We start from the raw sequence: 18,476 nt of genomic DNA, 5'->3' as shown, positions 1-18,476 counted from the left end.
TTAAGACAATTCTGAAAAATACAGGTTATTCATTCACTATAATCATGGCTCCTTTGTGATTAAGATAATCACTTTCCCCCATTTCTTAGCCACAGTTTTAGGAAACTGAGGCCCGTGATAAAGGATATTGCTGTTCTTTCTGAACACAGATATCCCCACCCAAGGCTCTCTGTTCAGGTAAGAAGGAAGCAGCTCTTCCTGACCTGACTTTTTCTTCTCCTCCTCTTTGGTGTGTTTGATAGTTTTGATAGAGGAAGGCACTAAGACTGACTCGGCAGGAAGCTCTTGACTCTTGTTGAACCAGCGGAGCACCTGTATATCCACAAGGGCCCTCAGCACCTGAAGCAGCTTGTTCTTATGCCAGCCAGGCAGGAGGTGCTGCAGCAGATCTATGTGGAAGGAGTGACCAATGACTGCAGCACACTTAACCAGCAACTGCTCCTCTGGGCTCAATTGATCCAACTGGTTTACTGCTATTTCTGGAAAAAAAACCAAGAGAAGTGAATAAGCTTTCTACAAACATAGAATACATTGTGTTGATAATCTGTTTACTTAAAAAAAAAAAAAGGCTTGCAGGGCGCCTGAGTGGCTCAGCTGGGTTGAGCTTCCGACTCTTGATTTCAGGTCACGTCATGACCTCAGGTTGTGGCACTGAGCCCTGCGTTGGGCTCCCCGCTGAGCAGGGAATCTGCTTGAGAGTCTCTCTCTCTCTCTCTGCCCCTCCCACCTGCTTTCGTGCTCTCTCTCTCTCAGTCCTCCCCTTCTGCATTTGCCCTAACCTCTTGAGAAAGCCTTATCTCCAAGTCCTCACTTGTTCTCTTTCCCCATTCATTGTTCCACCACCAACAACAACCAGGTTTTTAACACATCACTGAAGCTGTTCTCCTTATGGTCACCAAAACCTTCCTCATTTCTAAAAAGAACGTCCCCTATCTGATTACGCCTACTCAATTCCGATGGCTTCTCCATTCTTTATCTCATCAGTCATTATAAACTTACTTAGCCCTATTTTTAATCAACTCTTGCTATGTGTATAGCACTGTCTCTTCACCAGCACCATAGATTTTCTTGTATCTCAGCCACATCACCTCCCTTGCTTACTGCCTCCTCTAGCACAGGAATATGCGCAAAGAGAAACTCAGGACCTAATTTTTATCAAGTAACTAGAAAACTTCTCAGTTATTAGGCAGCCCCAGAGAACAAGGGGCTCACTTAAGTAAAACATTACTCAAGTAGCGTGACACATCTCTTAAAGGCTCTTTGGGCAGTGCCAGAACTTATTTCTAGAAGGCAGGTTTCTTTTTTAGAAGAAAATGGGGCTAGCATGATAATCAGAGAAATATATTCAATCAATCGCCAAATTACTAAGTGCAATGACATCTGTAATTGGTTCACTTGAGGTTTTCAAGGGACTTGCCTTTTAATAATGGTGGGAGAAGCACTGTATCCAAGTTCACATCATCCTTGACTGTGCAGATATAAAGTTCCTGGTCTTCCTCAGAGCCAGCAGGAAGAATACCATACATTGTGGATTTCATGGCATTGGCTGTAGGGAGGAAAACACCGTGCTCAGTGACTGTAGTTTTAAAGTCACAAAATTACAAGAATTTAGTCAAGAAACTAACAGGATGAAGATAAATAGAGCATATGTTTAAGGTGGCTTACCCCACCCATCCTGCCTGCTCTCTAATTTTCTCTTAGAAACTAACAACATTTTCTCTACCATATGGTACCCAACATTTACACTCTTCCTGTTGACTTTCCAGTAGCCCTCTCTTCTATTACGTCACAGCCCTCACAGCCCTAAGATGCTTTTCCAGATTTACACATACTTCTACCCCTTCCTCCTTTCCCAGCCGCCTCCCTTCTCCCATCCCCTATCCAAATCATCAAGTCATCCTTCTCATCAGTAATTAGTGTGCAATTCTCTATTGAACTTTTATGCTTATAAATCCTCTTTTCCTATTCCCTACCTCCTGGGCTGCTCAAAAAGGAACTATAAGAGATTGATTGGTCAATTAAGTTCTCTGAGGCAGGCCAGGAACGCTTACTCTTGCTTATAATGTTAGTAGGGAATGGGCACATGCCTCATAAGGGTCAGGTGATACCATATCAAAGGATGAACCCCAGCAGCTGGACAATGGTAGAACCCTGGAAGCTCAGCTTACCTGAGAGGGTCTCCCACTTGCTGTTCTCCTCCTCCTTTTGGAGGTCGTGAAAGAGCAATATATCTTTGGAGAGAAGGTCCTGGCATAAGACCTCACAGTAGAGGGGGTTTCCAAAGCACCTGTGGAGAAGGTAGCTGTAGAGAGGTAATTAGGGGATTGCTGACTAAGATGCCCACTTGAACAGAGCCAAGTACAGGGATATTTCATACTGAGGAATATTTCTTCTTTTGTTAAAGTCAGCTTTTGATGATATACACTAACAGAGGTAAGAAGCAACACGGAAATGTAAAAAAAAAAAATTTCTGATTGGTTTGAAATGTATCTTGTAGTAAATTTTCTTTAACTATTTTGTTTTCATTGCTGTTAAAAAGAACTAACGTCCCCTTACAAAGAGCCCTAGAAAGTGGCCTGACCACAAACAACTGACACTAGAAGCAAGCCATCCAAGCCCTAACTGTCTTGTGGAAACCTGGATGACAGCCTAGGGAGGTAGCCCTTTACTGGTTTACTAGGAGACTGTCTATCCTTGAAGCTGGTCTTGGGTCTCATCATGGTTACTAAGGCCATTCTCTCCCCCAACATGGGTAAGTGAGACCTAAGCCTTCTCACTATATTATGGCACTGGCTCTGCCCTTAATGAAGTGCCCAGCTAGTCCTAGCCACTCACATCTGCAGCTCTTGGGGGATGCTCACCACCCCCAGTTCCCAACATGCCATTCTCAACAGTGAGGTCGTTGCCAACTTCAAAATGGGCACAAGGACAGCCTGAGAGCTCTGCAGGAAGTGCTGGGCACAGCTGCACAGGGTGAAGGTAGGGGTCAATGTCATCACCACGATGATGGGCACAGTGGAGAGTAATGTTTCCAAAAACTCCCAGGAAGCTGCATCCATATATTGGGCTTCATCAATGAGGAAAATCAGTGGTGTTTCCCTCACTGCCTGAAAATAACAGCAAAGAAACAGTGACAACCTTTGATTAGAAATGAAGTAATCTGATTTTCAAATGTACCATGAATTTCCCAACAGCAATTTAAATAAAATGTCAACACAGGCTGGGATTTTCAGAGTAAAATATATCCTAAGTCCAGGTAGTATTTTATTTTATAAATATAAAATACAGCCAGTGTATCTAATTTCTAAAGAAATGTACTGAGTTTCTTTGGGCAAGAAAATACTCTAACTGAAAAAAGAAATGAACATCAAAATATTCTCCAAATCAAACCTGAAGGTTTCATTTTGGCAAAGGCTTCAAACTGTGTGGGAATTCATAATACTTTATATCAGTAACTTCCAAACCAGGCGGCACATCAGAATTACCTGAGTGCTTGTTAAAACTACCAACTGCCAGGACCCACTCATGTAAACTTTAAAAAAATATTCTCATTTTTATCCACATTCCCCACTCCCCTGCTGCAGCAGGCAACCATTCCAAGGTGTTTACTGTAATCTTTTTGTCTGTATTGTGTTCTTATAAAATATGCATCATTGTTTCATTAAGTAAATTTTTTTTTAAAGATTTTATTTATTTATTTGACAGAGATAGAGACAGCCAGCGAGAGAGGGAACACAAGCAGGGGAGTGGGAGAGGAAGAAACAGACTCATAGCGGAGGAGCCTGATGTGGGGCTCGATCCCGTAACGCCGGGATCACACCCTGAGCCGAAGGCAGACGCTTAACCGCTGTGCCACCCAGGCGCCCCTCATTAAGTAAATTTTTAATGTAAATGCTACTGTAGAGATCTCACTGTTTCTCTTTTTATTCAGGATTATTTTTAAGACCACTCTGTGTTGCAATGTTTTCATCTATTCCCATACTTCTAAATTTCTGCATCATCCTGCATAGCATTCATCTACGAGTTCATGCCAACACCTCCCTTGCCTCCACAAAGACTGCAGTGAACAGACGCCCAGGGACATAGGTCCAGGAGTAGAAATGCTAGGTCTAGAAGATGCATGTTATTAAAATTTGACTAGTTACTTCTAGGTTGCTTTCCAGAATGACTATAGCAGTTTCCGCTCATAGATATTTTTGACTCTGTAATCTGGGTTGAGGCTTGAGTGTAATAAATAGGAGATAAAACAGCTATCTGCTTGCATTTAGAAACCACTATTTTAAATTAAGTCACTAAAATTTCATTAAGAACCAAGGATCAGGGAAGAGCGAAGAACTTTTCTTGTATTCTGTGCAATAGGATTGATTCAAAGTTAAAGACAGATACAAACAATGAAGATATCACAAATAGGCAGGCCTACGTCAAGCTGTGCTATGGATAGATTAAAATAAGCACAAACCGTCTCCACATATTAAGAGTTAATGGTATGTAGCAAAAATACCCACCTCCTGAAGCACTTGAAAAAAACATGCCTTAACCTTCTTTTGTCTGGTCAGTTCATCCATGTGCGAAACTTTGAAGGACAAGGGAAACTAACCAGGAAAATTATTCATATATTAGCATACACAATGACAATCTAATAAAAATATACAAGTTCTCCAAAGGGAACAGACAATGATTTTATTTTGAGTGAGAATGGTTTCTCCTATAGGACTGGGCATAGGGTCACAAATGCCAATCCAACATCAATACAGATTTCAAAGAGTGAGATGGAAAGTCAACTGGAGTTTAGAGAGAGAGACAGCTCCTTTCCATACCCAGACTCTGGCAAACCCTTAAAGGGTCATGACTAAGAAGTAAAGTGACAGGTTGGACTTAGCAATGTCACTTTGGATAGCTCTAGTACCCCAGTTATTCCAAGTATGCCAGAACGAATGAGTGCATGAAACTTGTCAGGAAGAATCGCAACGGGAATCTCCTAACATTGTGCTAGGCCATGGCACATGAGTTACCATGGACCCAAGAGTCAAAGTGAGGCTACTCCTCCAGTACTTTGGCAAGGGCCAGAGCCCCAGACAAAGCTTGCCTTAAAACAGGAGTATACCGAGGGATTGGAGAGATTTTCCTTTTCTCTATTTTCCGTTAGATACAGTGCCCTGCAGGCTTGGTAGCTTAGGAGAAGTGATGGAGGAAGAACAAATAGAATTGTGGACAAGGGAATTCTTAGTCTACTCACTCTAGGGTAAACCCTAAACCACTGGAAGCTTTTGAGATTCAGGTGCTGGTTCAAGTGACAAACTCATGGCTAGGGTTAAAGAACCAAACATTGCAGCTGACTTGAGAACACACGGATAAAAATTGCTGGGGACGCTAAACTGGTCAGTATCACCTTGACGGATTTAGCACTCACATTTACACTATGATCTCTTATATACCAAACCTCCTTTAAAATGTATGCACTAATCACATAAAGTACTATAATTATCATTTCACAGGTGAAAAAATGTAGGCTCAGGCAAAGTGATTTGTCCCATGACATTTGATTAGCAAGTGTTGGAGTCAGTCCTGGAATCTACTCTCCTCAACAAAGAGAAAGCCTGGGTTTTGGTGTCAAAGGGATTTCAAATCTCAACCCTGCCATTGCTAATTATATGTTCTTAGGCTATACATATATGGCCTAAAGGCATTAGATTAGAAAACAATCCTGGGTTCAACTATCCACCAAAAATAACATTAGCAATCCAATTCAGAAAGCCCCAGCTTTCATTACCTTCACAAAGAAGAGGTCATTAAAAAGGCAGTGAAGAGGCTCCTCCACCACCCCATGGAGCTGTTTGTGTAGGCACTCTTGCCGGTAATAGGCTGGACATGTATCAATCTCAAAGAAGATGGCCATGAGGGTCTGGATGGCATAGAAGCACTGCTTGAAATCTGCTTCCTTCAGCTTCAATGGTAACACCCTGGTGAATGTGTATATGGTCACTGGGAGCCCCTTGACCCACAGAGAGGTTACTCACTCCACTAGCCCAAGGATGCTGAATCTAATGATACAAGAGTCTCACCAACAAGGGAAAGGAGCCTCAAGAGAAGTAGATACTGAGCCAGGAGTCCTTACCTGTGTCCTTCCTTTTGGGCCAGGAAGTTTATTTCAGCCAAGAGCTGACTTTTTCCATAGCCTTTTCCACCTTCATACAAAACTGCTTGTCCCTTCTTCTGGTGTGCCATTTGGAAGGCTTCTAGTTCTTTCTCTCGGTCTGTAGAGAGACAGGGGACACCTAATACTCCTGTGCTTTTTAGTAGACACTCTTTTTTGCAAAGGTAACTCTCAGAATGGTTTTTTCCCCTAGAATCCCGGGCAGAACCCCATTATTTGATGAGGCTGCACATCTCTGCATAAAATCAACTACACAGAAATGTATGCTGGGCTTGGGGGTTTGCTCTGGAGCCTACGTAATAAGATTAAGACTAATTAGGGACCACATAGACATGGGAGCTACCAAATCTTCTTAGTTTTTTGTAAAAATTTCCATTATAACAATTTAGTCTTCAAAGCCAGTCACTGCTAAGTAAAGATAATAGACTAATAGATATAAATGAAGATAAATATAAAGATAGGGAATATACAGTGTGTGTGGTAACAGTCTTGGTGCTCTCTTTTCTGGTTCATGATGAGGAATTTTCCTCTAGAGATGATCCACAACAAGCTGAGCAGACCTCAATAGCTGAACTCTGACTTCCAAAGATTCTTACTAAATGTTTGTACTTCTCAGACAAAGTGAGAAGACTCTACCTGAAGTGTAAACATTCAACAGGGAAAAGAAATGGCAAGGCCTTCTCAAAATTACCATGAATTCAGTAAGAAGGCTGCTCTCTATCCTTTTAATATAATGCTTAGAAGCACTTAGTCTTGCATTTTTTTAAAAAAATCACATTTAACCATCTATAGCTGAAAAAAATATGATTTAAGGTAGAAAAGAAAACTTACCTAACAAAGGGTGATTTTTATTTCTCTCTCTGGCCAAATGTCTCTTCCCAAACATTCTGGGAAAAAGGACAAAGGGAAATGTGTCTATTAACAGATTGGGACAGACAGAATGTATATCTCTAAATAGCTAGAAGAAAACTTGTCTCATCAGCAAGTACTTTCAGATAACTGAAAAGGTCCAGAGTTCTATATAAAAGAGTTTTAAAAAATTAAAAATCTTTGGGAGAAGGAAGGGGAGAAATATTCATTGTTCCAGGCTCAGAGAAGTAAATTGTGAGGTACACACACAGAAAAAAGAACACCCAGATTCGTGACCTATTGCATTCTCTTCCTGTTGGATAGCAAGAAGTTCACTGAGGAACTAACTAAGAGCTAAACAGAAAAGCTAAAGATCTCAGACACTAAACCCTCCTCTTATGTCTCTTATTCCACGAGGCCAGGACCAGAAGCATCTGTCTTTGTAGTTTCATACAAACACCGATGATTCCCATACCCTGATTCTGTAAGAGAGATGGGAATAAACTATTAATGACACTCACATACATCTTCTATGGCCAAGGTATTCATACATCTTCCCTGGGTTGGAGATATTTTTCATCATTTTCTCTGGGAGTTTCTTAAAGTTGTAAGCAGGTAGCATGGATCTTAGATATGTTACCTCATCACAGGACACCAAACCTGGATAAGCAGTTATCATTCTGGCCACAAGGCTTACCTTCGGGCCAATAACTGTGTCAGAAAGACAGTAAAGAAAAGGATGGAGAATTTTTGAACCATCTCCTCCACTTTCACCCCCTAAGTTACAGAGCTAACAATCCAATGTCCCATTCTACCTGTATATTCGTGTCTCGCTACTGCCCCAATCATGCCACAGAATACTGGTCCGTTGGTGATACTGATGGAAACAAGTCTGGTGATCAGAAAAGCAACAGTGGGTAAATACAGTCAGAAGCCTCCAAGTCAGGCACTAGAGCTGTCACTCCTCAGATCTAGACGTCTAGTTTTAGAGCTCAGAATAGAAAAGGCCAGAGACTGCTGTCTGTCTAAATCACATGATGTGTATAAAATTACAAAGGAACAAAATAGTCCCAGTACTCATGGAGTTTTAGTTGGGGAGCTATTATCAGCAGAAAGACTAAATAAAAATACCTTATATCTGTTAGAGAGTTTATATAAGTTTTTTGAAGTACTTTCAAATTGATTACTTCATCTAATCCTTTGAGGGATAATTAACAACAAATATGTGAGTTATGTAGGGCAAATATTTTAACCCCATTTGACAAACAAAATAAAAAACAAAACCCCACAACTGAGGAAGCTAATTAACTTTCCCAGAGTTACACAGCAGAAATCAACAGAAGAGTCAAAATGAGAATCCAGGCCTCCTGACTGCTAGCCCAATAGTTATTTCCACTATACCATGCTGTCTCAGATAAAACCCCAAAATGAAAAGTAGATCAGCAGTTATCAATACAGGGTTAATGGATCAAATAATTCTAGAATGTCAGAGTAAAGGAATAATCAGAGGGTCAGGCTGCTGATGGAAGCCTTCCTGAAGCAAATTAGCCTTTGGAATACATTTTAAAAATGAATAATAGTTTTTTCATTCATTCATTCGTATATAGGTTCATTCATTTAACAAGCACTAAGAAGTATGTACAGTACCAAGTACTGGGCTAGGTGTGTTTAAAACATCTTGCTCTGGAGAAGTTCAGTCTCAGGCAGCGGGAGGGTGGTAGAAATTGAGGGAGTTGAGGAGACACATTTAAAGTTAGCAAGACAAATGCTACATATTAGAAATCAGTACAGCAAATTAACAGAGCAAAAAGAACAGATACACTAACTCATACTAGAGAGTTATAAAAAGCACTCAAAGGAGAGGGTGTATGATTGGACTTTGTAAGCTGCAGTACTGTGAAAGCAGGGCAACAGCATTCGTCCAGTGGGAAAAGGCAGAACTCTAAAAGCCTGCTGTGTTTGTGCAAAACTAAGCAGTTCCGGATGGCTACAGCACCGATGGTGTGTGCAGTAGGGACAAGTGAAGGGAGATGTGGTCCTACCTAGGCCAGGGATGGGAAAGCACTATAAATATGAATTATTTAAAAAGGGGGCATATACTGTTCCAGATGAAGCAAAGGCTCAAAGGTGGCAAGTTCATACATAACAGGGAATAATCAGATTTACTTGATGTGAAAATTTCATGTGACAGATAAGATAGGTGGGTGGGGAAAGAGGGTACAACGAGGCATAAATTAGTTTCAAGTTAAATCTACAAATAAACCACTTTCAGTTGTTCAAAGAGAGGAAAAGTGGCAACAATGTTGACACTATTGTCTCTATGCCATCAAAATTCTCCTGCCTTCCTCTAAGGCCAGGATTGAGGACTTTTACTTGGGCCCATTGCTCAGGGTAAGAGACACCCGAGATCTGAACCAGGCAGTTGGTTCTGCTGCCACACCAAGAATAAGACTAAACATCTTCGGATGTTTCACCATGCTTCCTTTGTCTAAGATGCCCTCTCTCGCTTTCCCCAATTGTTGAACTCCTTTCTTTCTCAACCTGCTTCAAATGTTGTCTTTAGAGTCAAGACTCCTCTGTGACCTCTGGGAAGAATGAACTCCGTCTTCCCATAGCACTTTGCTGCAGCTCCTATAGCATTGTATTCCTGCACTTACATTTCATGGTATTAAAGTTAGTTGTTTACTTAGTGGAGGAGGCAGTGTCTTATTTCTCTTTACATCCACCACACCTAGCATAGTGCCTGGCTCATCACAATGTTTAATGAATGCTTGCTGAGTGGGTACATTCACACATATGATAAACTCAGCCACTAACAAGGCTATGAGAACGAAACAAACCATACTATTTTCACTTGGTCATTTCTTATTTCTTTCTACTGGACTTTAGAAACCCCCTTCCTCTTCTTGGCAGTCTGTGTTCCTTCTGTTTTTTAAAGAGGAAGTGTAGGGCAAATAAAAATATATATTCTTTTTTTTTTTTTTTAAGATTTTATTTATTTATTTGACAGAGATAGAGACAGCCAGCGAGAGAGGGAACACAAGCAGGGGGAGTGGGAGAGGAAGAAGCAGGCTCATAGTGGAAGAGCCTGATGTGGGGCTTGATCCCAGATCGCCGGGATCACGCCGTGAGCTGAAGGCAGACGCTTAACCGCTGTGCCACTCAGGCGCCCCAAAAATATCTATTCTTTATTCAACATATGTAAATATACATAAAGTATTTTCAGTGAGATTCTGAGACTACACTCCCTGAGTCTCAAAAAATATCCTGGAGAAACAGTCACCAACCAGAAAAGCCTGATTAGTCATAAGACTCAGAAAATCATCTTTTTCTGTAAATGAACTGAAAACTGAAGGTATTTCCTAGATTAGAAAGAGGAATTTAGAAAACAATCCAAGGTGAATAGGGTCACTGAAAAAGGAGACATGGAATGGGGTTCTGGGAAAAGAAGATTCTCATGGCCAAATATGTTTGTGAAGTGATGCAAACTATATTTCCTTCTTGGAGATTCACCAATATATGCTAATATCAAAGGTTCTGAGTAGTCTTATAATAAAAATTTTAAAAAAGAAGAAGGAGGCCAGATTAGATGAACTCTAAGATTCTATCTACCTCTTAAAATATACTATATTCTAAAATAAATAAGACTGAAAGCACAAAACTATGGCCTAAGAAATGATGTACTATATGGTGACTAACATAACAAAACAAAAACAAAAACAAAAACAAAAATAAAACAAAGAAATGACTATCTCATTCAGGAATAAAGGCCAAGTGCAGGATTCTCGAAGGCCACAGGCCAATGTAAAATGGAAGAGATGGCCCAGCACCCCTATGTTAGAGAAGTGAGAAGTGGGCTGTAGGAGTAGCTGCAGATCCCATCAAGTTTAAAAGAAGTGCCAACACATATCTGCCTTGGGCTAAGAGTTTGATTATCTATGAAGTATCTGAAACATCTTTCCTATCTGTAAAATAAAAAGTTAGATCAGATCATTTCTAAGATCCTTTTCAGTACTAATATTCTATAAGAATATTATAGATATTTAAATGCCTCCACAATAGTATCGCATTAGTAATACAGGTTATCCCTTTTGGAGAGTATTTGCATTTTATAAGAGGCAGCTATGAGGTACTGAAAATGACCCAGGATTTGAGGACAGAAGGTCTGGGTTTCATTATCAGCTCTGCTGCATGCTAGAAACTCCTCTTCTGTGGCTTTAGTTTCCTCACGTGTAAAAGAGGGATAAAAACATTCACACTGGTAGCATATACAAAGTATCCTATAAATGTTAAAGTGCCATATAATTTTTTTCATCTTGAATAAGTATGGCAAACAAATCTTTGACTTGATGTTAACATTAAAAATAACTTTTCAAATCTATTTATGTATATACCTTCCTCAGGGCTTTCTAGTAAAAAAAAGAGTCATCTGAAAAATTTTAGCCCACACTGTTATAGTGTGACTAGTGGAAACATGGAATTTTCTATACCTTTATTAGGACAAGGCTTTTGTAGAAGGTGGGAGGGTGGGGTAGATATGGAGGAGGGAGATCAGGGAGAATTCCAGAAAAAATCAAGGAACTAGGAAAGACTAAGACTGAAAGGCAAGGAGAGTGTTAACCCGTGGTGGTCCCTTCCTATCTTGGTAATTGCCCTACAACTTCTCTTCCCACACCTCCCCTCCCTGTAGACAGGCCGCCTTGGTTCTACCTTCCCACGACATACAGTTATATTATAAATTTACACATTTGCTTGTTCCTTTGCAGTGTTCTTAAATCTTGTTATGGATATTCGGTTCCTCCCTCTTCCACCCAATTGGATGGAAACTTATCTTCATTTTCCCTGGGTATCTGGTGCATAATTCTGTACCTAATGATTTCTTAATAGAGCTTATTTTCCGACTTCCCTTAGCATGTTCCCTCCCCTTTAGGCAGATTCTGGACACTCTCAACCCCAGCTACGTATTACTCCTATCCTGCCTGAAGAGCCCCCTGGGGCCTGAGAAGCTCCTCTCTGCCCCACCTTCCTCCTCACTTGGTCTCAGCAAGATTCTCCCAGCAGAAGCTGAAGATGCTGAAGGAGCTCTCCAGGGCATGTGCACACTCATCTGGCTTCTTATCCCCAGGAAGGCCAAAAACACAGAGGAACATGCAGCCCTGGGACAGATGGCAAAGAAGGAAAAGAGAAGTTTACCTGGGGAAAGAATATGCTTGCCTCAACTGGACCAACTCCCCTGAATAAAGCCAGAGCCTTTCCCCACTGGTTTTCTGTTAGGAATGTTGAGTTCTACAGGATTCATGAAATGGACACTCTGAGCCACATCAACATGGAGATTTAAAAAAAAAAAAAAAAGAAAGAAAAAGAAATAAAATCTTGATTTAACTAACTCTTCAAACAACTGAAATTTGAAACAAAAAAAACTGATGTCAAGAACTTTTCAAAAATTCCATTTCTAGTATATGCCTTGAGCTATCTGCCCACATTTTTTTGTCACGTATTATGATACTGCTCTTTTTCAAGCTCCTCAATTATCAGAAATATCTGATTATACTCATTTACAAACAGAGCAGAAAAACATGCTTTTGCTCCGACAAAGATTTTTCAACAACAATTGGATGAAAAAGGACATGGAACGTAAACTTCAGTTACCCTGAAAATTAAATTAACTAGACCCATTCCTTAACTATTTTTAGTTGAACTTTCAATGTCCTAAAGCTTGTCACAAAATAAACAGCAGGGAATTTGACTTACACATGAGTTATGTGAGAAACAAGACTACTATTCCTTACTGAACTTTAACACTGATGGATCATGTTTCCTTGTACTTACTTTCTCAAACATAAAGATCTGGCTTAGCTGGCCACCCCCTTTCTCTATGACTGTGGAGATGTACAGGGCAGCCTCCTGGATAAGATGACACAAATGCAACATCCATGCTGTCTTGTGGAACTCTAGGTTGACCAAAACCATAGTCACGGTACGGAATTCGGATATATACTCCATAGGCTGACCTTCATCAATCTACAAAGACAAAGTGAGTTATCTTGCTGTATCTTCAACTCTCAGTATCATGTTTAGGCATTTAAATTCTATATTCCATGGTGAGTATGAGAAAATAACTTACAGGTGTCAGACACCGAACTTAAAGTTCAGGTTTGAGAAGCATAGATGTACAAACCAGTACACTTGGAATTAAAACTGTTTGACTTTAAACCTAATTCACTGATAAAATTTGCCATGCTTTTATGTTTTCTCTTTATGTGAGTTTGATATGTCTATTCTATTAGTCATTATATCATTTACCAAGGGATGCATATAGATTCATACATACAAAATCGATCAATACATATTTACCAAGCATATACTCTCTACCCTGTTTATAATGTACTAGCTTCTTGAGAGATAAACTGAAAAACAAATATGGCTTCCACTTGCTAGAACTGAGAAATCTGAAGTTATGACATGTCATCACAGGAATTGGTACAGATGGGGAAACCTGCTGGCATTACAACGGAGAACAGGAGATGAACTGGATCAATATGAAAAGGTCATCATATATAAATGTACACCTGTCAACATAAACACACACACAATCTACACGATGACTCAAGAACTAGGAAATAACCTTCTTCAAAAGGTTTTTCATTATGTGCTTCCGCAGGGTTTGTTCAAGCGCAGAGTCTGGATCCAACTCCAGGGCAGTTCTTAGAGTATCTGAGAAAAGGAAAACAAACAAAATGTCTCCAGCCATGTGGAAAATTTATCTTTGAAATTTTGGGCTTAGGGAGAAAGGACCAAGTAACTTACCAGCACTTGTCCGGTAATGTGGCAGGTAATCAAGGCACTTGTCAAAATGCTCATCAAAATCAAATGGGTCAATGATCCGCATATCTCTTAACTACAGAAAGGAAACTGCTCAATTGTGGGGCCATCCACCACCTGGATTACTGTTGGTCCCTTAACAGAGGGGCTGAGGATGCCATTTCCCTTGTTGATCATGTATCCTTCCAGCCTCATTGTTCTGCCTCGTCTAACTTCCTGGGAGGATATCCCCCACCTCCCTCCAAAATAGAGTTCCAATGGTTTTTGGTTTGGTCAAGCCATATGCAACCACCAGCAGAGCACTGCCCTGCCTAGTAGGAAAGCCTTTTCAGGATGTGCAATGGATGGGACCAGCCTCCTACCTTCACAGCTTCATCCTCCCTCATGATTTCCACTTCAAACATGTACTGCTCACAGAGCTTCCAGCAGTTCCAGGACAAGACAATCTCATTTGCCTGAGCCAAACGCTGAGCTACCTGGACATCATCCACATCCCGCCCAATCACCAAGAGGTACTGTCGCTGCTCATCTCCAACAATAACCTGGGAAATCCGACCTGCAGATAGACCTATACAGAAGAAAGGAGACAAGCGATGAATAGCCAAACTCAACTGGAAGCTATGCAAATGGTGGGGTCTGGAATCCTCACATTGCTCTGTGGATCAAGTCAATCTTGCTTTTGCAAAAATATTAGGTGAGCTTACCTTCTAAAATATTACTTTGCCCCAGATTTTCTTCTGTCTTAAGCATACCCAGAGACATTCAAACAAGCCTGGGTTGTATGAGGGAAGAAGCAAGACATCCCAGGCCTCTAAGATTCCTCTCTTTAAATTGTTCTAATAAACAACTAGGTCATGATAGCAGACTAAATAGTCATGCTCAGAAACTGCTGCCACAGTGACTATACCACCTCCTCAACGTATAATCAAGGTTAAGTGAGTAGACAATCAGTATTTTACCAGACTTGGGCTTTGCCATACACTTTTATTCTATCTCCTGTTTTTTTTACCCTGAGGCATTTCTTACTGCTAATATGGCTAAAAAACTGGTTTGCTTGCCAGGGGAAAAAGGACTATATCCAAGTTAAGCCTGCCCTTAGCTAAGTTATCCAATCTAAGCTAAAAACAAAGGGAAAATAGTTTAAAAGAATTGTAGAGACATATACTTTTGGCCAAGATGGATTAATAGGTGGTGAATTTACCGTAATTCCCAGAACAATTAAGAAACTAGAAAAAACATACAAAGTGACAGTTTTCAAGATACTGGATAACAGGTAATAAAGGACAAGGATACCTGAGAGATGGGAAACAAACAAGGTGAACCCTCTGATAGCCTAGCTAACTGCATGGAAGAATTTCCAGGACTTCTCAGGGAGGAGAAACCCAGGTATAGCCCAGAGGACTCCTCAAATTGAGGAAACAGAGCTAAGATCTGAGGAGGCCAAGGCGGCTAGAATTCACAGGGCATTGTTAGTACTGGAGAGAAGTGTATGGAGAGAGAATTCCAGAGATTTGTACCAGGTCCCCTACAAGTCTTTAACTGAGTACTCAGTACTAATAAGTACATCAATGTGAGGAAACTACCTGAAACCAGGGAAAGAACCACCTGAAAAGATTAGAAGGAACAATCCCCAATATCACACAGGGCTGGCAATAGTTCTTATTCCAACTAGCCACAGTGTCAAACTTAATAATTCACAGGACATTAGGTATAGTACTCAGAAGGGGTTTGCCTCAGGAATGGGGCAAAACCAGCCCTAGACTAAACACTGCTGTGGTCCCATCCAACAAAGTTTAAAAACAAAACCTGAAAAAATCAAGCTAACCACAACCCAGAAGTATGCTCAAGAATATTTATGGAGGTAGGAAAAAAAACCCCCAGCATCCAACAAAGTTAAATTCACAATGTCTGGTACCCACCCAAAATAACCAGGCATGCAAAGAAAAAGGAAAATATGATCCACAATGAGAAGAAAAATCAATCAATCAAGCCCAACCCAGAATAACACAGATGACAGAATTAGTAAATAAGAAAACAATAAAAGTATAACTATATTCAAGAACTTAGGAAAATGACTGAATAAGTAGAGACACTGCAAAAGAAAAGGTCTGTACAGTTGAAAACACAGCAATAGAAACTATCCAAAATGAAACACAGGGAGAAAAAAAGAAACAATGAACACAATGTCAATGACTTGTAGGACAATTTCAGGCAGCCTAATATGGGTGTAATTGGGCAGAGGAGGAGGAAGAGAGAAAAAATTACGTGGAAAAATAATGGCAGAACATTTTCTAAATTTGATAAAACCCCAAACCCTACAGATCCAGAATCTCAATGAGCTGCAAGCACAAGAAAAGTGAAGAAAACTATACCAAGGGACATCATAATCAGATTACCCAAAACCAGTGATAAAGAAAAAAACCGTAAGAGCAGCCAGAGGGGGGAAAAGGCATTATATACAAACAAAGATAAAGATGAAAGCAGATTTCTTGTTGGAAATGCTGCAAGCTAGAAGACAGTGGAATAACAACTTTAATGTAAGGGAGAAAATCCCCTGTCAACCCAGAATTCCATACCCAGTGAAAATACCTCTCAAAAAACAGAGGTAAAATAAAGATTTTTTCAAACATACAAGAACTGAACTAACACATGTCCAGCAAACCAACACTATGAGAAATGTTAAAAGTTCTTCAAATACAGTCTCAACAGAGATTACCAAAATTATTCTTCATAGAAGTTGTACCGCTGTTGATTCCCACCAGCAGTCTGTATGACAGTGTTTATAACTCATTGCTTCATCAACAGAGTATTCAGCATCTGAATTTTTGGTATCTTTACGTGAGAAATAATCTCAATGTACTTTCCACTGGCATTTTTCTTATTATGAAATTGAACATCTTTTCACATATTAAAAGAGATGTATTTGTCTATGTACTATTTATTCATGTCCTTTCCCATCTTTCTCTTAAAATGTTAGTCTTTTGTTGATTTCTAGGTGTTCTATTTCTAATACTCACCCTTTGTATATATGATATAAACTGCAGTTTTTTTTTCCAGGTTGTCATTTATATTTTGAATTTTTTATAGTTTTTTTTTTTTTTTTTAATAGATCTCTCTTTTAGTAACTACTACCTATCTTTAGCTGCAGGTCCTGGCCTTCTCTGGTATGGTAGATCCCAAATTTCTCCTGTATCTCCAGACTGCATTTTGCCACCAGGGTAATGATGTCACTGAGTTGATTCTGTTTCACTGTCCAGAGTGCCAGGAGCACATTCCCTGCAGACACACAAGACAGGCTGACATGGATCGAATATCTGGATTCACCTGATCTGGGCAAAGTACCCAATAATGCAGAAGATATCATGCAAGGTGTCAGGCAAGGTTCCTTGGCCCTGTACATTATGTTTGGTTAAAATACTGTCTTAGAGCCTCAAAACCACTCATCATATAAAAAACAAGGCAGAAGCTGTAATGTTCCTAAAGTTTAAGAATATTTTTGATAATCTTCCCTCCACCAGTATACTAACAGAATGGGAGGAGCACTAGCTAAGAGGTTCATAAAATGTAGGTTCATGTTCAAATCTAATTTCAAGGTTGGCTCAATTAAATTTAAATTTAAAAAAAAAGGCCAACTCTGTTAATGATCCTGTGAGTTCTCTAGATAGGAGATTTTGACTCCTATCTTACACATAGCTTCTGCTCGTAAGGACTAAGTTTCTCATTAGTTTTCTCATGCAAACAAATGCTTTATTTTTCTGTCATTCAATTAAGCAAAATGTAAAGCACCTGTGAACTTAATATGGGCAAGATTTTTCTATCAGACTGAGAGAAACTTTGAGGCAGTGACTGTGTTTTCTTCATCTTTGTTTCCCCAAGGCCAAGTACATATTAAATAATCAGACAATGTTGAATAAACAAATATGCCAAATTCCACCTAAATGAAGTCTTCCTTGATTACAGTCCTTTAAATATTCAGAAAAACTGAAAAATACCTGTGATATTTAGGATATCTCCTCCAAAACACAGCACATCTGAAATCAAGTAAAGGAGAGAGAGGAAAATGCATTAAAATCAGATATACTAGACCATGGCAGAATTATGTATGATCAGAAGAATGGCCTACTGAATTTTTCCTCATATCTTCCCTGGTCTATTTGTTCTCTCGAAGGGACTCTTTCCTTTCCCTTAGCCTCTCCCCAAATCTGTCTGTATCTATATCCATCTTGAAAATGAACGAAATACTCCTGTTCTCTTCAAAGTCATTCCCCTCGGCTCTGGATCCTAGCCCCTCCCACCCTTTCAAAAACTTCACTCCCTCCTTTATCTCCTCTCCACTGGATCGTTCCCATGAATATCTTGAAAAATGAAAAGAAAACATAACAAAATTAACCCACCTATTCTTGACTCCACCTTCTCTTGCTATTAGCTCCATTTTTCTGCTACATCCCCAGCAAAAAAATTCTCAAAAGAGTTGGCCATATACAATTTGCTCCTCATATCCTATTTACTCTTAAACGTTTTCTCTACCATTCTCTTCTCTGGCTTCTCCCATCTGACTTCCAACTCCATCACTTCACTAAAATTTATCAAGATCGTTAACAGCATTCACCTTGCTAAATTCGGTATTTTTCTCACAGCACTGTATTTTATA

At 39.9% G+C, this 18,476-nt stretch overlaps 1 protein-coding gene across 1 annotated transcript in view; it reads right to left on the bottom strand.

Moving 5' to 3' along the window:
- Positions 1 to 18,476, bottom strand: part of LOC103664172 (adenylate cyclase type 10-like) — a 40,736-nt gene that overhangs the window by 18,677 nt on the left and 3,583 nt on the right. The window contains exons 3-17 of the mRNA XM_040643431.1: positions 17,818 to 17,856; positions 16,958 to 17,101; positions 14,188 to 14,393; positions 13,811 to 13,901; positions 13,629 to 13,717; positions 12,833 to 13,024; positions 12,038 to 12,159; positions 6,986 to 7,041; positions 6,116 to 6,254; positions 5,771 to 5,960; positions 4,506 to 4,592; positions 2,836 to 3,107; positions 2,169 to 2,302; positions 1,418 to 1,546; positions 204 to 479 (exon numbers count right to left, since the gene is read on the bottom strand). Coding sequence (XP_040499365.1) covers positions 204 to 479; positions 1,418 to 1,546; positions 2,169 to 2,302; positions 2,836 to 3,107; positions 4,506 to 4,592; positions 5,771 to 5,960; positions 6,116 to 6,254; positions 6,986 to 7,041; positions 12,038 to 12,159; positions 12,833 to 13,024; positions 13,629 to 13,717; positions 13,811 to 13,901; positions 14,188 to 14,393; positions 16,958 to 17,101; positions 17,818 to 17,856 — 2,166 coding nt within the window. The remainder of the gene's footprint in view (positions 1 to 203; positions 480 to 1,417; positions 1,547 to 2,168; positions 2,303 to 2,835; positions 3,108 to 4,505; positions 4,593 to 5,770; positions 5,961 to 6,115; positions 6,255 to 6,985; positions 7,042 to 12,037; positions 12,160 to 12,832; positions 13,025 to 13,628; positions 13,718 to 13,810; positions 13,902 to 14,187; positions 14,394 to 16,957; positions 17,102 to 17,817; positions 17,857 to 18,476) is intronic.

Source organism: Ursus maritimus, unplaced genomic scaffold (genome assembly GCF_017311325.1).
Source record: "Ursus maritimus isolate PB19 unplaced genomic scaffold, ASM1731132v1 scaffold_29, whole genome shotgun sequence".
Taxonomy (NCBI): domain Eukaryota; kingdom Metazoa; phylum Chordata; class Mammalia; order Carnivora; family Ursidae; genus Ursus; species Ursus maritimus.
The sequence above is the reverse complement of the archived record's forward strand: the minus strand, read 5'-3'. Positions and strand labels throughout refer to the sequence as shown.